This window comes from Myotis yumanensis, unplaced genomic scaffold, assembly GCF_028538775.1.
Source record: "Myotis yumanensis isolate MYYU_CA2020_CCGP unplaced genomic scaffold, mMyoYum1.0.hap1 SCAF_11, whole genome shotgun sequence".
NCBI classification, from domain to species: Eukaryota; Metazoa; Chordata; class Mammalia; order Chiroptera; family Vespertilionidae; genus Myotis; species Myotis yumanensis.
Genome location: NW_027223762.1, coordinates 24155958 through 24178499, shown reverse-complemented (window position 1 = coordinate 24178499; position 22542 = coordinate 24155958). Strand labels below are relative to the sequence as shown.

General features: G+C 49.8%; 1 protein-coding gene across 3 annotated transcripts in view; it reads right to left on the bottom strand.

The window, feature by feature from the left end:
• Positions 1-632: 632 nt before the first annotated feature.
• The window catches only part of PRKCE (protein kinase C epsilon), a 443541-nt gene continuing 421631 nt past the window's right edge, over positions 633-22542 (bottom strand). For 2 of the 3 annotated variants that reach the window (XM_070429137.1, XM_070429138.1), the window contains 2 exons: positions 21633-21779; positions 633-3951 (listed from right to left, as the gene is read on the bottom strand). In XM_070429137.1, the coding sequence (XP_070285238.1) occupies positions 3805-3951; positions 21633-21779 (294 nt within the window). In that variant the 3' untranslated portion in view covers positions 633-3804. Of the gene's footprint in view, positions 3952-16365; positions 16396-21632; positions 21780-22542 lie in introns of all 3 variants that reach the window. The other variant, XM_070429139.1, reaches the window with a different exon arrangement.

The following is a 22542-nucleotide window of genomic DNA, read 5'->3' as shown; positions in this document are numbered from 1 at the left end:
AATTTCTGGTGAACTCAAGTATGCCTTTGAGTTTCAAATGTTCTTGAAAAATCCGTGCTGGAGAAAGAAGAGGAGGAGGAGCCTTGGAGAGCCAGCACAACATGAGTGGAGAGGGAGGGAGGGAGTCCCAGAGTGAAGGAGGAACTCAGGTGGCTGAGAGGGGAGGTGGACAGTAGCTTAGCATGAAACCCCACTGGCCAGTCTGCACTCCCCGCCCAGCCTGCAAGGGGCTCTCAGCCTGGGAGGAGTTTCTTGGACTCCAGGTTCTGAGTAGCAGGTCAGAGACTGAGTCCTGAAGAGGCTTGACTGAGCATTGGTTGCAAGGAGGTCCAGCACTGGTTCTGGAGAAGACAGAACCAGGGTGCTGCCTACTTTGCTTGCCCGTGTCCCAAGCAGCTCCTTCCGAGGCAGCCAGCGCCACATCCAGCCCACGCAGGCCCCTTCATCCCTCTGGCCGGCAGTCCCAGAGCAGAGGCGAGGCTGAGGTGGGCAAGGGGAGTGTGCCAATCAAGTTACTGGCCTCCTTTGTGCATCGTCAAAGGACAAGGGGAAAGTGGAAACGATGTTAGGTTTCCACTGGTGCCACCTTGCCACTCACAGGGGAGACAAAAATGTTCACTGAGACTGAGAAATAAGATTTAACATCATTGTATTTATTAGGTTCGGAAAACATACACATTCACATCCTTTTGAATACAGTACATTTGGCACAATAATGTTTACAATGAAATAACACTAATGAATGGCAAGAGATTAAAATTACATCCAGAAAGGGGGAAAAATGTACAAATTAAAGCATCACAATACAAAAAAAAAAAAAGAAAATCCTTAAAATTGAATACATTTTCTATTTAGCCAGAATTATTTTGCACATAATTTAAAAAGAGGTAATTTCTTTTTTAGCTTTCTTCTGTTTTTCCTTAAAGCAAGAATGCATTGATTTTTTTCACCTTTGGAGGAAAAAGTTATGTTTCCACTCCACAAGGTTTCTCACTTCCATCATGAGAGAACACAGGAGGACAGCTATCCTTCATATGTGTTTTGGCTTTTTTTTACACTCCATTTTTCTTTTCTTAGAAAGAGGAGAGAGAGAGAGAGAGAGAGAGAGCTGGAAAGATTAGAATCAGCAGAAATGTAACAGTGTGTCCGCTTCCAAACGCTTGTGAAAACTAAAATGAAGCAATGAATACTCAAGGAACACACAAGCCTTTTCCTATAGACAACATGGGATTTGAATCCGCCAGTGTGAGAGCTTGACCAGCTCCAGCCCCAAGGAGGAGGCGACCCAGCAAGCATGGCGCTTCAGGTACTGACGGGGTTGTCACTGGGCCAGGCAACCTATTGACTGCCTGCCTGGAGCTGCTGGGTGGAATGTATTCTTATTTGACTTCCCAGCAAAAATGCCAGTTGTCCTGTTGAAAGGGTCCAACCCCCGCTGACATGGGACCACCACCACGTCCTTGGACAAGGCCATTTGGCATTGCAGTTGGAGCTGGCCTGGTTGTTCAAAGTTCCTCATGGCCAGGGAAGCAGAGGAAAAAGAGAGAGCAGTAGTGAGGCATGAGTATGATGGGCAGTATTGTCATGTCTTCCTAAAAAAATGAGATGATGCCACCATGAAGATGTTTCTGTGCTTGTACTCAACTCCAAAAGATAGTCTCTCCCCAGCACGTCAAGTTACCGAAGATAAATTAAATTAATCCACTGTTCTTCATCACTTCGCTGGTGTGCCAAACACACAAATTGATAGAGCATAGTATTTGAAATTATCGTAAGAACAGATAATAATTACACCTGAGTTTTTAAAAAATAAAAACAAAAGAGAACTGAATGTCACCATTAGTAACAAAGGCCATGACCCGCCAGGTGCAAATACGGACAGCAACTCCCTATGGGCTCGAGCTGGTCACTGTCCAGGCTTTGACACCACCATCCAAAAACATTCCTTTCTCTTCCCCATCTCTATCAGGGCAGAAAAGAGCCCAGGAGAACTATATGTGAGATTTAATATAGCTTAATATATGTTTACATCTTTTAAAACAAACCAAAATGAAATAAACAATACACAGGAGCTCCCTGACCACCCCCCCCCCCGACCCCCCCAAGAAACAAACACAACTTATCTCTCGGTAACTTGAACCAATACACATACAGAGTATTGCACCTGGACGTTATTAGAATTATTCTTTCATAGACTAAAGTTTTATAATATGCCTGAACATGCAGCAGTTGATACCTCTAAATTCAATGAATTAATTCCACAGGCCTTGCAGCAAACACTATATACAAAAATCTCAAATGTACAAAAGGCAAAAAAGCTTCGTGGGTGCCACTTTGCCACTCACAAGTATATATATTTAGGGGCAGCTGGGAAATCCACGTGCAACAGTTGGAATGGATTCCATTCCCTGCTAAATCAGTTCAGCAAAATAGATAATCAAATGACCTCCGGGAAACTTATACACAAAGCCACAGAGAACCCTTGGGAATAAAAGAATGTAACACTGTTAGCATATCTACAGGAGGTAACATCGCATCCATTAAATAGTGTCCACATGAGGTGCCTTTCCGCGTCACACAAGAACAAGCCTCCCAGTCCGTCGGGCCACATTGTCAGTTTCCAGGCAAGTTGCTTTTCAGTCTCTTGACACGCTCTGCAGGACTCATGTTTAACCTCATTCTGCTTGTTCCAAAAGCAGGTATTTCATATTCAACTTTACATGTTTAATGTTTAAAAACCACAACACAGTAGTACTACCATTTTGTAGAAGTGCGCAAAAATAACACACTGCTGCAGAAAATAAATAGAGTTTATGCGGGGAACTCAGGACGAAACTGGAAAGAGAATTTGGGAGCTGAGTTTTGCGAGAACCCCAGGGTCGTGGCCATCAGGGCGGCGGCCTTCGTATTCAGGCAGAATGTTAATAACGAGGACCACGCTTGTTTCCTTTTCTCTCAATTTGTACAGCCCCCGTGCACCACAAACGCATTAGGAGTATAAACCTTGGACGACTGGTTTCTCGTTGCATATTAGCCCTTTAATATCAACCTGTATTAGCACTGGAATCTGTATCTGTTGGCCAATTAGCAAATTTGAGGATATCTTTTCCAAACGTTAAGAGAGTGCAAAATCAAATTTTCTTTTTCAAAAAGAGTAATTTCTTCCACAAGATACATGCTTCCACAACTTTGGCATGCCCCCAAGCTGACACCAAAGCAAGCAAGAATTAGCCATTCCAGACACACCACCACAGGCAGCCAACCTGCGCATCGCCCAGTCTCTCTCCTTCACAGGCACCTCAGGGCGCCCCCCTCAGGCTGAAGCAGCAGTCTCTTCCCCCCCGCACAGAAGGGCAGAGGATGGCAGGTGGGGGGACTGGAGGGATGAGAAGCAAGAGTTGTTGGAATTCTACGTTCAATTGCAGAGCCCGAGTCTTCTTGTTTGCCTTTTACATTTTCCTTTGCAGTGAAAGAACTGAAGTCGCTTCACTGCCAGGAGCCCCTGAGAAGTAGAAACAGGCTCCCCAACAGACCAAACACAGCGACGTGTCCAGCTAACGGCCGGCCCAACACGGTGCTGCTTTCCTGGTGCACTGAGAGCCAAGAGTGCCTTCTGGTCACCAGGCAGGAGGAGGCAGGAGCTGGCCTGGGCTAAGGGAATGCAATAAATAGAGTGGACAGGGATCGGGGCTCCGGGGAGGAGAAGTAGTTCAAGACCTTCTGAGCCTCTGGAAAACAGCCATCTTCACCGCACCCCTTCTTGCAGCATCACCAAACTCCACCTGGGGGGTGGGGGGGGGGCGCTCAGGGCATTAGGTCTTCACCAAAGTAGGAGAAACCTTTGAATTCCTCCTGGTTGATCTGCTTCACAATTGCTTCATCCACAAGCGTGAGTACTGGCTCTTCCCGGGTAAAGTCTTGGTCAAAGTTATTGACGTCTCTTTTGGTTTTCTGTGAGAAGAAAAGAGAAAGCACTGACTCCAGGCTGACCTCCCTCCCCAGGGCCCCCCATAAGGAGTGGGCATTGTGCTGACCAGCCTCTCGCCAAAGCAGGCCACTAGCTACTGAGAGCAGACACAGAGCTGTTCCAATGAGGTCACGATGGATGGCCCCAGGACCAGAAGGCAACAGAGGACTTGGAAAGGAAAAAAATGAATCCAGGTGAGAAGGAAGAAGGAGTGAGAGGGTACGATGGAAAAGCAGGGAAGTGGGATTCCCACAGACTGTGTGTGTGCATGTGTGCGCGTGTGTGTGTTTGGGAGAGTGGGATGCATAGCTCCCATCTCACACTCCCCCTTCCAGCGCCTGCCCTAAACCTCTGGCTTCATTGACATCTCCTCCTCTGTAACCATGGTAACAAACTCAAATCCCCTCCCACAAAGTTTCCAGTGTTCTTTCTCCCCTATAGGTAGATCCCCATAACCTTGCCATGTCTGCTCCATATGACATCCTCCCTATGACAGGCAAATGGACAGGGGTGGGAATGTCTTCTGGGAATCCTGCCTTGGTCCTAAGCTGCTCTCACCATGAACCCTATTTTGTGCTCCCATATTATTTCTATTGTTACACTCAGCACTCTAGCTCGCAATGAATTGTTTATGTTTTTGTCTCGACCAAGAGCTTCTTAAAGGCAGGGGCCATATCTTACTCAACCTTGGGTTCCCAATGATAAACGTGTACTGAATAACTGATGGTGCAAATAAACCCACCCAGTTCAGAAGGACCCCTCCCTCCCATCCCCGCCGTTGGAGGTTCAAGTTCCCAAAGTAGGGTTTAGGGCAATCACACAAATCCTGGTTGGGGGAGAAAACAGGAAGTGTATCTAATGCTCTCTGCCTCTAGGGGTTTCCAGTTGCATTGGGAGCCAGTCTTCCTGCCGGGACAGTCTGCATTGGTTAGACAAACTTGCATGGAGAAGTGAGGGCTTGGCTGAGACTTGAAGACTGAGTCACAATCGTGTTGGTAGAGATGGGAGACAGGCACCTTGTCAGGAAGAAAGATGGGACGAAAGCAGGGGGCAGGAGCAGGAAGGATGTGTACACAGGACAATGGGTTCCCCACGCTGCCTGGGGCAGAGTCCAGCGTGAGGATGGCGGGAGGCCAGAGTGGAGTCCGACTGTGGAACCTTCCAAACCAGGCCCCTGTCCCCCACAGTCCACAGCACAAAGCTGAGAAGATGGAAGGGTGCCGGTAATACTTTTTAAGAAACAGACTGACTGGTGTTACTCAGGACCAGAGACCTGGATGATGGAATCAATTTTGTGGAAAGATTTGCATTATTATTTGTAGGAGGTATACTATTAATAGATGCTTTGATCTATAGAAAATAGAAACTTAAAATATGTGAATAAGTAGTCTATGAAAAAAGTGGTTTTGGGATAAAGCTTTATTGTGTACCCTGAGCCTTGCCTGCATTTGCTATGCATGTTGGCAAATTAAAGGCTCTGAGACATCCTAGAGCCAGGAAACCCAGTTCATGTTGTTTAGGTCAGCCCTCCTCAAACCCAACATAGATTTTCTCCTGAAGCAGAGTTCCGCAGAACCCGGCTTGGGATGCTGCTTTACAATTGACAGCGCCTTCACGTTCATTTGCTCATTTGATCCTTGGGATGGGGTATTATTATCCTGATTGCACAGATGAGGAAACTGTAGTTCACAGAGGTGACTTGCCAGAGTCAGCCAACTAGTTAAGAGCAGAGTCAGACTCAAGTGCAGGTCCCAGCGTGATGCCTCCACGGTGTGGGTTGACTGGAGAAGTGGGAAGCCATGGCCAGGGTCAGATTCTATCAGGAGATATTTAGGTAAAGCCGCTAGACCGCAATAAAGCCAGGAAGGCTTGCCAGTAGGCCAGCCTGGTGGCACCGATCTGCGGGTGGAGGAGAGTGTGCGTAATGTGGACCAGGCGAGCTCAGCAGGGGAGACTGTGTGCAAATTGTCCAGGACTGAAATCAGAATCAGATGGGCAGTATGGAGCAGGGATGAGATAATCTTCCAGAACCCATCAGGGCGGCTTGGCATCTTCTCCCTGGGCTTGAGCTGCACAGTAGGTAGGTGTCAGAGACCTTGGAGGGGTGACAGAGGGAGATACAGAGAACCTGAGTGGTGGGGACAGGACCTGCAGCTGAAGGAAACATGTTGTCCTTGAAATGGGCAAGCCTAGTGGCTTAGTCACCTCTACAGGAGGGCTGGCCCCAGGCACGAAGACTATCTGTTTCATATCTCTAGTGTGTACAGAGCAAGAGGAAAATGGCCGGAGAGGAGATGGACGTCAGAGGGGAAGAGAAGCCCATCCCTCACAGTGACTCACATGGGACTTGGGAGGGCTGTACCTCAGGCGAAGGTGTAGTGATGCCTCTCCCGAGGGTCTCTATTGAAGGAGGGATGGGTGCACTTTGAGTGGAGAGGGGTTACAGAGTACGGGCCTGTGATGCGGGATGAAATGAGTCCAGAAGGAGGTGTGGGAGGGGGAGAAGGTAGCGGTGCCTTGGGAAGTACTGAGGATCAACCCAGAAGGTAGCCATGGGCATCTCTATTAGGGGCAGGAGAGCAAAGGGGACCGGCGGGTAGGAGGGGCAGGAGTTGGGTGAACAAGAGAGGCCAAGAGATGGGGCAGGAGGAAAATGCAATGTAACATCACCAAGGGTGGGCCATGCCCAGGTCTCCTGTCCTTTCAGGGCAGGACGCCCTCCATGCCGGCTCATTCTCACTGGTCACCGACAAGGGGGAGCTCCCGGGGAATCTGCAAGGCTCTGGCATCGGCCCTCCCTTTTTATCTACTTGTTTGTGCTTCACCTTTCAATCATTGGTGTCTATTAGTCATGGACACGGGTTTTGTTTCCTGAGGTCAGCTAAGCATGTGACCAACCTAGATTCCATACGATATCTGAATTTCACAACTCGCTGGTTATGTACCAGGAATCAGGCTCAGTCAACACAGCCAGGAATGCCATTCTCCGAGCACCTCTAGCTCCGTGGTAGGCTACCTTGGGGAGCCATCTCGCTCAGCTTTGGACTTTCCAGGGGTCAGAATCGCCTGTGGCATCTGAGCGAGGTGCCATTCTTTAAGAGCTCTACGGAAAAACGTTCTTGGCTCATCCACCCGCTTATGCAACCTGGACCAGGCCCTGTTTTCCTTGGACATCTTAGGTGCATGCCAGCTCCTCATTTCACGTCAAATAGCCAGCATCCACACTATGTGCCATTCCTGATTATTCACCTTAGAGACGTGGGAAGTTTTCCAAAGCAGTTATCTCTGGGAAACATCACTGCTAGTCATAGCAGGTACTAGTATGCAGCAATGAACATCCCCAGATTTGAGGAGAACTGTGGATTATATCCTTCACTCACTGATTTTATTCTTTGGGAAGCTGCTTGCCTCCCTCACAGGCACAAAACTTGACTCCAAGATTCCAATGGGCAAACTCCCAGAGACACTGCCTGATCCCCTAGCCCCCTGGTCATCCCAGACGCCTCCCTAATGTCTAAGCCAGACTCAGCCCACACTGCACAGCCTGAAGGGTGACACTGGGGCACAGGAACAACCTTCTAACTCTTCAGACCATATCTTCCCATGAAGCCATCCCCCAGCCCTTGGCCCACACCGAGGAGAAGCTGCATAGAGGGGGAGAAAGAGCACCCGCTGACTTCTCGTCCCTGCACTGTCCCTTTCTGCTTATATGACACCGTGTGAAGTCACTCTTTGAGCCTTGATCTTTTCATCTGTAGAATGCAGGTGGCAATAGGTGCCTTGAGAGGCCAAATGTTAGGTGCCTCCGTGCCCTTGATACTAACGGGCACCCAATAAATGTGAGTTTCCACTCTGCCTCTGAGTTTCAGAGCTTGTGTGCCATGGGCAGGCACCATGGGCAGCGTGGCTGTTACCCAGCACAGTCCGTGTGATCTGCCCATCAGTGCCATGCGCTGCTGGGGGCAGAGACTACGTCTTACATTTCTCTGTCTGCCTCCAAATCCAAACATTCCAGTGCTTCCTCCAGTGACTAAGGTTCTTCTATCAGCACTTCGATGCTCTTGGGGAAAGCCCAGGTTCTTACACACACACACACTTCTAAGGCCCTTCAGTATCTCGTCCCTGCCTATCTGCCCAGCTTCTTTTCCCATGCAGTTCTCTGGACTCGCTGGCTGGCTCCTGACTCCAAGCCTTTGCATGGCTGGTCCTCTGTCTGGAACACCCTCACCCCTCCTTGCCTCCTGCCCCATGCCCTCGTCACTGAGCTGACGTCATTCCACAGCCTTCTGAGAAATGGCATCTCAGAAGCAAAGCCACTGAGCTCATCTTACAAAGCACTCCAAGGCCACTGAGCCCTGGGTCTCAGCTGGGTGTGCCAGGGCTTGGAGCCAGGCACAGACATGGACAGGCATGCTTCCTCAGCGCTTGCTTCCTCTGTGGCCAATGCAAGTCTCTCCTGGTCCTCCCTGTACCGAGGTCATAAACACAAGCCTTCAGAGGAGCCAGTGATGCCTGCTTCTGTCTCCATTCGATCGTCAGGAGAGAGCAACAGATAGTTCTTGTTTTAAAGCCCTAGAGAACCACCTGATTACAGGCTGAGGCGCGGGACTGGCTGTCATGTGGCTGCCTTGCTGTCCCTGCCCACCTCTTCACTTCTGCCTGGAATGACAGCAAGAACTTAGGTAGAATGACTACAAGCCAGAGGTGTCCTGCCCATGACTGTGACCAGCGCTGGTCACCAAAATGCCAGCTTTCCTCAAGGTCCCATATCCCGTTCCAACTCCCCAAGTCTCCCCTGACACCAGCCTCACCCCATCTCACCCTCTTCCCAGTCCCCATAGTACCTCCTGGATCCCACATTTGGTCCCTTCCTCTAATAGTCTATGTGTGTCCTAATATTCTCTCATATCCCTCCAGGTACCTAGTGCAAAGCAGGATGCACAGCAGACACCTGATATCCATTTGCTCAAAATAATTTCATTTACTGTAACAGTCAAACCCAAAATACCTCCTAGCTTTGAAATGTCAATAGTCTTATCTGAGCTCCATTTTCCTTTTTTACAATATTCTAAAAGAAAAGGCAAGAATTTCAACAACGAGAATGCTTTCGCAACATCAGTTAACTGCAGCCTGGCTCCATAGTGTCTTGCCTGGCTGGAATGCTGGATTGGGAAAGAATTTCAAGTTAACTACCATTTACCTAGGAATTTTTCTAAACATAGTCCTCCATCCCCCTCCCCCTTTAAATTTTGTTAACCAAGAACTGGCCATACTCTTGGACTTCTTTTATAGAAAACAGAGCAAAAGGTACAGATAATTCATGCTGCCCTGGGCTGCCCACAGAACTGTCACAGCACCTGTCTTGTCCATGTCTCTGTGGTTCCCTACTGTCCTTCATCCACCTCCTTCTTAGAATGTGGTGGCCAAAGCTGATCCATTCTCGTCTGAGCATTGCCATGTTCAATGGCATGACCCTCTACCTGATGGGAACCCTCAAATTAAACCGATGTCTAAGATAGTTATCAAGGTTTTATCATTTCTTACATAGCTGTGATAAATCACAGTTGTACCAATCCAATGGAACCCTCTTATAGGTTGACTTGTGTCCCCCAAATAGATATGTTGAAATCCTAACTCCCAGTACCTCAGAATGGAACCTGATTTGGAATTAAGGTCTTTACAGATGTACTCAAATTAAGAGGAAGTCACTAGGGTGGACCCTAACCCAGTATGATTGGTGACCTTGTAAGCAGGGGACATTTGGACACAGAGATAGATATGCTCAGAGGGAAAGTCACGTGAAGAGCCATGGATAGAGTGGTACTGCCACAGTCAAGGAACATGTGGGCTACCAGGAGCTGAATGGGGATAGAAAGGACTCTTCCCCTGTGGGTTTTAGAGGGTGCATGGCCCAGCCTCCAGAAGTGAGACACTGCATTTCTGTTATTCTAATCCCCCCAGTGTGTGATACTGTGTTGTGGTAACCTTAGGAAACGAATACATACCCCCAATTCCTAAAAATTGACTTTTCTAATCTAAATGTGACCCTTTATGTTTAGCCTTGATTTCTTCTTATTTTGGTATTTATTTCTACCATGTCAAGATCACCATAAATAATGATTCTATAATTTCCCTCTCTGAATCTCGATTTATTTAGCAAAAAATGGGGATAATAAATATACCTAGATTGCCGAGGGTTATAAGAGAGCCTCTAAGTAAAGCTCACTTGAACTCTGAAGTACTAGGAAAATGTCATTTCAATTCTTTCATCCTATCTTTACCTGCTATATCCTTCAGCTTTTGGTCACCCTAATATTTGATTGCATGCCTCCCATCTCTCTATCAAGATGCTCATAAAAATAGTATGTAAGACAGAGTCAGGCTCAGAACCCTCTACCTTGCCCTCTACGAACAGCGCTCTGACAAAGCTCACATCCAGCCCCGCCAGCACACTTTGGGAGTGTGGTTAAATCCACTGCGAGTCAACCAGCCATAGTCACGTTTTCCATCTTATCCGGGAGAATGAGAGCAGAGACTCATGTTAGGAGGAACATTACCTTGTTCATCATGTTAGGAGAGATTCATTTTGTTCAGGAGGATGATATCAAAGACTCATGGCAGATCTCCTAATTTTTAAATGAATGGGTTGCATAATTCTCCAGTTTGTGAACTCTACTTGGCAAAGTTGCTTCCACCTTTTAGGGGAGCAGAAAATCGAGACCCCCTTGCTCTTTAAGCACAAGTGATTAGTTTCATGGCATTCAACAATGGGAAGCCACTTGGTTCCCGGCCAATCCGTGGTCCAAAGGAGAGAGCCATGGTGGCCTCGGTTGCTGGCATGCAGAGGTGAAGAGCCACCAAGCCTCTAAGGGCCCCATGAATCTGGGCTCCCCAGCGAGAGTGGCGTCTCAGGGTGAGTCCCACCGGCTGCACCTTTCATTGCTGGAGGTGCCCAGGTCACAGCCCGGCCTGGGAAGCTCCCGGTTAATTACATGGATGCTGCTGAGTCCCCAGAGGAGGCAGAGGGCAGTTGTTTTTTTCATACCGGTGAGCTCACCACCCTCCAAGACCAGAAACGAGAGCAGAGGAGGGTCCATTTCCCTCTCAAATGCAGCAAAGGAGCTCGGAAACTCCTGAGGCCACCCACGAGGAGGGTCATGCGCTGCTATGTGGGAAAGGAATGCCCCTTCCCGGGGGAACCGCCCACAACCCAGGCTGGTTCCTCTCCCGCAGCTGGATCGCCCCATGCGTCTCTTTCCTGGCCTCCTCGTCAGTGTGACTAGGTACTGACTTACTCCATCACTGTTTTAGCCACTGGGCTGGAAGCTGGGTCTGTGTGGCTGGCTTTTTTGTACTTCTAGTACCAGCACAGTGCTTGGCACAGCTTCAGTGTCTTCATGTGGAAAGTAGAATAAAACTCACTTTTCCTAAGTGCCTTACCTGCCTGACTCATTGAACCTCACACACAACCCGACTGGAGGCCACAACCCCCACTGTTAAGATTAGGAACCGGCTTGCCCAAGGTGCACGCCAGCCGGAGGAAAGAGCCAGGAATGAATTCAGCTTGTTCTGACCCCCAGGCCCTTGTCCCTGGCGTGTGGCGGCCTGCCTCCTGCCGAGAGGCGTCAATGCGTTCACGTGTGCAAAGGCCTGAGTGGCTCTGCCAGGAGTGTTGTTGCCGTGTTACCAAGAAAGAAACAAACAGCTGCGTTCTGCCCTGTCCCCCTCACCATGCACGAGGCCGCCATTCCCACGATGCCTATTGGGGTCATCTCTTAGACATCAGGGTGAAGAGAGGCATTGCCCTTCAAAACTTTCCATTATAAGCAACAGTGAAAAATGCATTTTATATATGACCTCGTGCACAGCACCTCATTGTAACACCCTGAGAAAAGATTCAGCAAGCTCTAAACTACCTTTACTCTGTGTGATGCATTCCATGTTCTAGTCTAATTTCCCTTCCTTTCCCTTCCCTTCCCTTTCCTTCCCTCCCCTTCCCTTCCCTTCCCTTCCCTTCCCTTCCCTTCCCTTCCCTTCCCTTCCCTTCCCTTCCCTTCCCTTCCCTTCCCTTCCCTCCCCTTCCCTTCCCTTCCCATCCCATCCCATCCCAACTCATCTCATCCTTCATTAAAAGTTTGTCTGCACCTGGCACCCTAAATTGATTTTACAACCCACTGTTGGGTAGACCCTGAAGCAGGATAAAGAGGCACTTACTAGTGGTGCCTGGAACTAAAAAAGTGTGGAAAACACAGCGTGGATATCCAGGAATAAAAAGCCTCGGGAGGAGACCGTGCCCTGCCTGCCGCAGCCTGCCTGAGGCCTGAGCTCCCGAGCCAGGCCCCGCAGCGAGCTGGCCCCATGCAGCAGACGTGCCGCGGCAGGACCCGTGTCTCCCGCTGAACGTGTTAGGCACAGAGTGGCAAACCTGGCCCTGCTCTGCCTCTCACCCACGGGGCCCTTATTCATTTATCAGCTACTTTTCAAAGCAGTGTTATTGACAGCTGTTGGCTTTAGCTTTCCAGGGATAACTGTTGGTACCCAAAGGAAAAACTTTGCAATCTGGCCCTGGCAAAGCCCTGCTCCTCCACTCACAAGTCTTTTCCCTTCTAATTTTTGAAAACATTCTAGATAGAGATCAGTTCTTTTGGCCCAGGGATTCATTATTGCTCTGCTTGCTGCCTTTGAAATAGGAACTGTAAACACTGTAATATATGCCTCTCAAGTCAAGATGAGGTCACCCACCTCCTTTTACCATTAAATGATTTCAGGTTTCCTACTGCAGGATCTTGTTGCCCCCAAATTCCCAGGCATAACCTGGAATCAGTCTTGGGCCAGAAAAAGGTGAGAAGAGAACTTAGAAATGGAGCTAAGAGAGAAACATTCTCTGGAAAAGCACTGTAGATCTACACCATTCATTCCACAAACATAGAGTAAATTCCTACTATGTGCCAGGGGTCACTGCCGAGGATGCAGCTAAGAAACTAACAGGTAAAGAGCCCTCCTGCCCCACCAGCCTGGCTCAGAGGTTGAGCGTTGACCCGGTGAACTAGAAGGTCACAGTTCAATTCCTGGTCAGGGCATAGGCCTGGGTCACGGGCTCAATCCCTAGTGTAGGGCATGCAGGAGGCAGCCAATCAATGATTCTTTCTCATAATTGATGTTTCAGTCTCTCTCTCCCTTCCCCTTACTCTCTGAAATAAATAAAAATATAATTAAAAAAAAAAAGAAAAAGCCCTCCCCTGAGTAAGCAGATCTTGCTAATTGATGTGAGTGATGGACACATGGGGATTCTCTCTACTTTTTCCCCTACTATGGTACATACTTGAAATTTTCCATAAGAAAAAGTTAAAAATACAGTCCTCAAATTGCCAACACATGATGCTGAGTGAAAGAAGCCGGACACAAAAGAGTGCACACTACACAGCTCCACATACATGAAATCTAGAAGAGAGCTGTCTACGGCGCTTGGGAACCGCTTGGGCGCTGGAGGAGTCCTCTTTATTCGTTGTGCTCGGGGTTACGTGGGTGCATCAGTTTGTTAAAACACACCAAAATGTACACTTGAAGTGAGTAAGTTTTAGTCTATGCACATTTTATTACAGGAACGTTGACTTTAAAAACCCTCAAATCCCTGTGCTCCAGCATGTTGAAATGCAGTGGCTGTGGCTGGCACAAATCTTCAGGATTGTGTAAGGTCCCATTTTCCAGGAAGGGAGCAGGGAAACTCAGCGACTTGCTCGGGGTCCCATAGATACCAACAGCAGGGACCAGCACCCAGCGCTGCCCAGCATTGTCCTCTTAACTCATTGCTTGTGGTACAGCTGGGGCTAGATTCTGGAATCCCATGTTTGGGGTGGCTGTACTCTGAAGCATCAAGGGGAACACCCACATCCCAGGACCTGGGAACCTATAGCCTGGAGAGGCATGGCAGGTCTAGGGAGGGAGAGGGACAGTCTGTGCCTGATGCCCAAAGTCAAGGCCTGGTTTATTTTGTAAGTCATCTCAGTTGATAAGCCCTCCTCTGGCTTATCTTCCCATCTCTGTACTTAAAGCAAGAAACATATTTCACTGTCCTAGCCATTCTCTCCACTCCTCCAGCTGGGTTCACCTAATACAGGGCATTGATATCCAAGCTCTGTGCTTCGAGGAAACCACTTTGTGATTAAAGTAGGTCCCAGCAAGGAGGAGCCAGAATCACATGGAGGCTCAGTGGCTGCAGGCTCGCATGGGCCAGGTCTTCTCACTTGGAAGAGACTGAGGTTGATGTGGAAGCTTAATGAAACTTCACAAATCTATTGTGTTTGTAAAATCCCAGAATTCAAAAATAACACGAGTGTCAAGTTTAGGCCAAATCTCCAATTACTACCATCGGCTACCCCAGCACACACAATGGAAAGTAAATGGGGACTAATCACCGCGCCCCCCGCCGCCCCCCTCCCTCCCGCTCCCATGGGTTTCCAAGTGCTTCTTTCCTCTATGACAGAAGTGCCCTGGAGAATCAAGGTCCTGGACTTGGAGGTTGGGGTGAGTAGGGGAACCTGATCAGCTTGTAGAAAGTCCCTTGGTGCCTGCACCCTTCAAAGAGCAAATTCTGGCTTCAGGGCTAGAGGACCAAGCCCCTCCATGGGGAAGGTTTAATGCTCTTTCTGCTTTACTTTGATGCACGTTACTCAGCCTCTGACGACTGTGCCTCCACTCCTGACTGTCAGGCCACCCTTTAGTCTTCTCTGCAGAGATGGGCAGGAGGGCACTATTCAAGTGGCCCTACCTGGTCAGGATCTTCTCTAAGACTGCAGGTGGGAAGAGGTCCTCGTGACACACAGAGGCCCTGCCTCCCAGCCTGTCTGGGGAGGCTTCTTCTTCATGCCATCTGTTCCCCTCTGTCCTCTACCAGACCTCAAGACTCCCCTCCCAAAGTCAAGTCCTGGATTTACCCTATGACCTAGTATTCTTCAAGTATTTATGTTACAACATGGTGTCCTCACTCATCTGAACTCCTGGCCCCTCCACCCCTTTGGAACAGGGATATCCCTCCATGCAGCCTCACTCTGCCTAGACCTCCACTGTCTCCATCGCTATCAGCATCACACCATCCCGGTGCTCACTGTACATCAAGGACTGTCTAATCAGTTCACACAATTCAGCTTTTTACTCTTCACAGCAACCCAGTGTGGTAGATACTACTATTCCCAATCCATGGATTGGCAGACTGAGGCTCAGAGAGATGAGATGACTTTCCCAAGAGCCTACAAACTGGAACCTGGTCGCATCTGATTCTACAGTCTCCAAACCTCATACCGCCTCCTGCATTCCTGAAGTGTTAATTCTGGGAGTCTCAGGATGAAAGGAAGAGGGGCTTTAACAGGCTGGGTGTAGGGTGGTGAATGGACAGATAGGAACTGACATGTACTGAGAATCTACAGTGAACAAAGTATCTTGGGCTTGTTCATGATTCTGTGAGTGGGTATTCTCATCCCCATTTCATAGGCAAGGAGGTTGGGGGGTGGGAGGCTCAGGGAGGCCAGAAATTTGGGGTTGAAGTGAATTTTCAGGTTCACATGGCTCTCCTATAATAGCAATTTTACTCAACCCCAGTCTCTCTAAGGTCAAAGCCAATACCATGCTCACTGTACCATGCCACCACAACTACCACAAACGGGTTCCTGGACTTTTCCTGTGCCTTCCAGCCCTGCATCAGAGTCCTAGCTCTTTGAGGGACCTTGCAGCCTCTTGGATGCTAAAGGCTCTCACTATGCCCGGCTGGTGTGGCTCAGTGGCTGAGTGTTGGCCTATGAACCAGGAGGTCACGGTTTGATTCCCAGTCGGGCACGTGCCCGTGTTGTGGGCTCAATCCCTGGTGGGGGCTATCAATGATTTTCTCTCATCATTGATGTTTCTACCTCTCCCTCTACCTTCCTCTCTGAAATCAATAAAAATATATTAAAAAAAATAAAACAATAACGGCTCTCACTACAGCATGAGCAGTCGGGGGGTTGTCGTAACTGATGGGCTCAGGAGTTGTCTGGGTCTTGCTTCTGCTCTGCCAGGTGGAGGATGGGGACAGCCTGCAATGATCACCTGGGCTCTGTCTTTGTGGTCCATGCCGTCAGGTGGTCCCTGGGCAAGGGGACTGACTTTAGGGGAAAGGGCTGCCTGTTCAGCAGGGCTCCTCCTCAGGCCACGAAGTTGGTGAGGGTGTGAGGGTCTCAAGCCCACTTCCCCGTTTCCTCCCAGCACAGCCCAGTCATGCAGGAGCATGCAGGAAAGGCCTCCCTGGGCGTCCCGCCATGCAGTGTGATGGCTGGATGAACACGGACCATGAGCTTGAAAGGGGCCTCCATGTCACCGGGCCTGAGGGCTCACCTACCTGGAGAGACTCCCCACTCTGGAGGCCTTACCTTAAAGAGGGACATTCACACTGAAGCAAACTTGAAAAGAGAGAACATGCACACAAAGAGAAGTTTACTTGGCCAGCATTTCCCTCGTTGCCTGTGGCTTTCTCTGAGGACAGCTAGGTTTCTGGGACCAGATCTCCCTCTCCTCCACTGGCTTCCCCCAAAGTCCTGGGAGCCATAATCTCAGAGCCTAATGCTTTTTTTGAATGAGGAAATGGAGGGGAGACAGGAGGAGTATGCAGGAGGGAAGCTAGGAGGGAACAAAATTCCTCCAAGATCTGCAAGGTCAGAAGATGCCCTTCAATCACACCAAACATCTCTCTTCTGCCCTCCATGGTCCCAAAGAAGGCAAACCCACCAGGAACATAAAAGCTAAATGTGCTACTTTTATTGGCAACCAGATGAGGCCATCACCTTGGACCCCCATCCCCAGGGGGACAGACCAATGAATTCTCTCCCTGGCTGCTTGCAACCCACTGTCCTGGCTACTTCTTCCCAATGGGAGCCCCTCCAACATCAAAGGCCTTGGCTCCAGCCTTGCTGGCTTTTCCTTTCCCCCACCCACTGCTGGGTGCCTGCCACTCACTCTGTGTCTTGACTCTGAAGCCAGCCACCCCAGAACATGGATTTTAGTGCCTGGCAGCACCAAGTCTTTGGTTTAGTGTGGATGCACATGACTTATACAACATCAGTAGAGTGTGTGAGTGGACAGGAGGAGGATGAAAGGGAAGGTGGAGGAGGGGGAATGTAAAATACAGCTGGAGGATAAGCAAGAGGAAAATCGTGTGGAAACAGGGGCCACTGAAAGTGTTTTGGGGTGGGGCCAGTGCAAAGAAGCACACACAAACCTGAAGGCAGGAAACCCTGTGAACTAGTGACAGCTGGGGAATCGGGGCAAGGGTTAGACGAGACTCAGGCGCCAGGGAGCAGATATCTCAGTTTAGCAAACATCTCAAGAAGCCAAAGGCCTGGAGGGGACAGCAGCCAGTGGAGGTATGTGACAGAACCTGACCAGAGGCCAAATTCCAGCTGTGAATCTGGACAATCTCCTTGGTGCTATCTTCAGAGGGTGAAGGGGGGCGGGGACGGACAGGAATCAGGCCCTGGAGCTATGCCCCCCCCCTGCCATATACTCAGCCCCCGTGGGGTGATCCAGGGACCCCAGCCTCCAGCTGCGCCAGCCTGGGCAGAGTACAGACCCGCCATGCCCACCAGAAGGCTCTGCCAGGAGGGGAGCCAACTTGTGGTGGGAGTGGGAGTGGGAGTGGGTAGGACTCTAGAAAACATGTCACTACATCTTGGCTCTTCTTAGATCCTAGACTGGGTGACTTGGCCTTTACCAGCCTCATCTCCACCACCTACCACCAGGCAAAACCAACCCCTTCCTGACTCAGACAGACACCCCCCCTCAGGTTCAGTACAGCCAGCTGGGTAGGACAGTAGCTACCCAGCTGGTTTCTGGGATTGGTGGCATTCGGGTGTGATGCCCGTGGGCGAAGGGAGGGAGCGAGTGGAGCTAGACCAGGACAGGAGAGCACTCCCTCACAGTCCCAGGCCCTTGACCGGATGCCCCGGGGAGCGAGCGTCAGCCCAGACCAGGTGTCTGCACCTGGTTTCCTTGCCTGCTAAGTCATGCACTGCCTTCTCAAGGCCACCGCCAAATGCAAGGCTGGTGATGTCTGCTCAGACTTGCCTCCCCTTCTCACAGTCTTTCCTTTGACTTGAAGTCTGTCCTTAAGATGCAAGACCCTCACTCTGACCATGGCTGCTTGCAACCCACTAGCTTGGCTGCTTCCATACCAGCTTTCCTTCATTTTCTCTGTCAGAACCTCTCTCTCCCGGCTCTCCTTGAAGGCACCAGATGCATCCTCAAGTCTCTGAAATCCTGTCCTTCGAGAGAACTCCCTGCCCCATGAACAGAAGATGGCTCTGTGGCGACAGACCTCCGCTTCCCAGGGTCTCTCTAATGTCCAAAGACCTATCTTGCCTCAGGGTAAGGCTGGCCCTGCTTATGGAGCCCAAAGCCATCCTCACTGGAGGTTTCTGAGCCAGGCAGGCATCCACAAGAGCTAATCCTGAGTCGAGGGGTGGCGGGGGTGGGGGGGGGGGTGGTGGTATAAAAGCCTTATGTGAGTTTTCACATTGGTTGTACAAGGCTTTCAGAGATGAGAAGTACAGTATAGTCATCAGAGTGGTGGGCTTTAATGCAACTTAAAATCCACCTCTGCTATCCACTAGCCCTCTGATGACTCAGGGTCCTGCCGTTAACCTTTTTCAGAAAGAGCTTTCAGCTTAGGGCAGGTTTGGGACACCTTTCCAACCTGCTAACCAGATGAGGACTATTCTTTTCTGTCCCAATTTTGATATTTCTCCAAAGAGAAATCTCTAGTCTGACGGATTTAATGTGATCAGATATTTGAATCATTTAAGTCTCTCAAGACCTGTCATTGAGAACTCTGTAAGGATGGACATCATTCCGCTGGAAATGTGATCAGAAACGCCTTGTTGCGCCAAATAAGGTTCCCTTTTCAGCGCCTTCCTTCAGATGTTCTCATTCTCTCCTCAGACTGGCTTGAAACCAACTGAATAAACATCCTCTCCCCTGCCTCCAGGTGGCGAGGATAGCTCTGGAGGTCTGTGGAGGGTGAGTGCACAGAAGATGTTTCCGAGGCAGTGATGACATGGGGCTTCGGGGAGGCTGACACTTGAAGACTGGTGGGCACTCGCCATCCTACCCAGGGGTGGTAGGGCCTCTGAGCCGACCGGAGCCCCTCAGCAAAGGAAGCACACAGAGTATTGTCCTCTGCTCCAGGTGGGGGTTCTCTGGGGGGCCCAGGAAGGAGAGCATAGGTCCCTTAGCTCCAGGGGGAGATGAAGTCCCACCTGGCCCCAGCTGGTTTCAACCCCTGACCCAGGGAAGTACTCCTACTACGGGTACCTGAGGGCCCCCTCACACCTGTGCCCACAGGAGCACCTGCACTCCTGGCCAGGGACAGCGGTATGGGGATCCCTGTCCGTCTGGGCCAGGTGGGATCGGTCACGTACTTGGCCTCTTGGTTCCTTCCTTCCTGTCTCCCATCCCTCAGGCCTGCAGAAAGCTCACACCTGCCCCACACCTTTCCCTCACTCTGGGAGGCAGGGACTGCTCCAGGGTCACTCCTCCCCGGTCTGCACTTTCACTTGGCTCAGAGCTCAGACCTGAGGGTGGAAGCCCCAGTGAGGAACCCCAGTTCTGTTAGGGCTTTTTGGGGACCAGCGCTTCTCAGCCCCCTGAAATCTCAGGGCATTCTCCTCCGCTGGGTTTGCGCACTGTTCCCATCTGTTCTATGTCAGTGAGAGACTCTTCTCCATGAATCCTCACCTAAAACTTACTTCCTCGTGCTTTTTATCATTAAAGACCTCCCTAACTGCTTGCTTCCGTGTGGCCTCTTAGCAAAAGTGAGGCCTCGCAGCAAGACCTGCTGCCTGCCTCTGCCGTCCCAGGCCCTCTCCCCTGCATACCCCTTGTTGATGGTCCCTGGGGACTTGCCCTGTCCTGTCCACCCTCCATGCCACAGGAAGGGGCTGCTCCTCCAGCCCTGCCCCGGCCCTCTGAAAGCTTAGCTTTAAATCGTTTTGTTGACCTGAAGTTCAAATTGAGGTTTAACTCATTTTGTAGACCTGCGCTGGCCGATCAGTTCTTGATCTTGTACTGGGTTCCTGTGTGTCGGGGCCTGGATTCTTTACTTAGCTCTACTTCCCAATTTCATTTGGGTTGATTAACTTAGATTAAGTCTAAATTAGCATGTCGCCCTCAGATCAAGACTCTAGTTCCTTCTCCTGTGCCTGGCCCCCGGTTCCTACTCCCCCTCATTTGTCAGGGTCAAGGCTACCTGCACAGACCCTAGGCAGGGGAGGCAGCCTTCGGCAAGCTGGCACGCACAGCATTGGCCTGGCACAGCAGGCCCCAGAGCTATGGGGGAGATGGGCGGGAGTGGGGATGATGTTAACAGGGAAAGGAGGTGAACCTAAATCTAGCCTGTTCCCAGCTGCGTGCTAGCCGGTGAAAAATCATGAAACCAAAGGAGAAGGCAAATGAAGAATGGCGACAGGACTGAGTGTCAGGTGACCGTCAACCTGCCATGCTCTGGACGCTGGTGTCTGGCTAAGGCCTGGACCAGGCCTTTAGCTGAGAGTTACCCCTCTGCACTAAGGTAACATTTCTGAGAAGCACAGCAGTATCAATAATCACTCCTCAGAAAACCTTCTGGACTATAATGGAACCCTCTCTGAAGTTTCACAGAGCACAGGAGGCTCATCTGTGTAGTTGGTAGTGAGGAAGGAGGCGTCATCTGACAATGTGGGGTGACAGGACTGACTGGGGCTTCTGCCCAGTAAATTCCTATATTACACATCTTTCCTCACTCCCAGTATGCAGGTCAGCTGGCTACCCATATTTTCAGCCCCATCATGCTAAAAGCCAACAGAATTAAGATAATACCTCTCCCACACACAAACATATGTGTGCACATGCGTTCTTACTAACTTTAAGGAGAGCAGCGCCAACCCTGTCCCCTTACAGCAGAAGGTCACTGCCAGGACCCGGTCTTGGCTCTGCTTCAAGCCCAGATTCACTAGTTCTAACTTCTGAGCTCAAACACCCTTCATTGACCGCCCCCCACCCGCCCTGCAACCACCACTGGCATCACCCTAACAGGCCTAAGAGCCTGGACAGAAGTGTGTGCTGATCCTGGAGTGAAGTTGGAAGGGAGATGGGACAGAGGGGTCAGGTGATCTCTGATGTGGCCTCAGGAAATGGCCTCGTACAGATCTGGCCCCTCAGGGGACAGTCCCCAAATGTCAGTTACTGAGTCACAACTTCATGCTCTGTGCTAGTTCCACATAATGACTGTGACTATTATTTAGTTAATGTTTTTCTTTAAATGGACTCACTTAAAAAACAAACCTGTTTATTTATAACGAAACCTTCTATCGCCACCATACATGGAGAGCTAGTACCACGTACAACTTCTGATCAAAATAAGTAAGTAAATCGCCATTAAAGTGAGCAATATTCTTCTGTGTCCCATGGCAATCCTCATCTTGATGATGGCTGCAGGTGGCACATTTTCTACAGTAAACTCTTAGGGCAGCAGAGACTTTCTCTCAGGGAGCGTCTTGGCTCCCTCGTGCCTTGTCATTTTGGTTGTGAGATGTGCCCAGACCATCTTCCCTCCGCATGGTACCCAGGCCCGGCCCTCGGGGTGGGAGGAGCTCTGGGCCCTACTTACAATTCGAGGTTTGAAGGGTGGCTTGATCTTCTTCTGCTCCAGGAGCACCCAGTCGATCTCCTTGAAGAACGGGTGCTGCTTGATGGCGTCCTCGCCATTCTGTGCTGCCACACAGCCCAGGCGCTTGTGGGGGTTCTTGGTCATGAACTGCAGGGAAGAGGACATAGAATTAGTGACAAAAGCCTGACAGGCCTTGGCTGTGAGGGAAAGACAGCAATCAGCCAAGGCAACATCTTCAGCATCACCTCCCTAGCCTGTTTTCTGCACTTTCAGGGCCTTTGCCCTTCAGGGTAGTTGTGAACTCATATAGAACTTACTATTTGCCAACCACCATTCCAAACAGTGTGTGTGTGTGTGTGTGTGTGTGTGTGTGTGTGTGTAAATTCATTTCAGCCAAATGCAACCCTCTGAACTACTATTATTATCCTTATTCTGTAAGTGAGGTAGTTGAGGCACAGAGAGGTTAATTAACTTGACCAAGGTCAAACAGCCAGCAAAGTACCAAGGTGGGATTAGAAGCTCAGGCTCTTACTAACTCCCTGATTTCCCTCAGATTCTCAAGTCTTCTCCTCAGGGAGAGGGAGGTCTGATAAACCCATTTACACTGAGAGGTCAACAGTCCTTTTTGAAGTGCAAAAAGAGGATCAGATGTTCACATTAAGGTACATTATCAAAGGCACCCCCTGGCCCTTTCCTTTTTCTGGACCTGGACCCTCCCATTTTTAAAAGATTTGAATTTGAATCTCTAGCACAAAACATGCATGTGGATCAAAAGACAAAAAACCCCCACACAAAACAAACAAACAAACAAACAAACAAAAGAAAAAGGCGTATTGCTTCTCAATGCTTGTCCATATAAACCACATTGATGGGTTTTACATTTTTTTTGGCTGGTGTCTTAGCCTCCCCC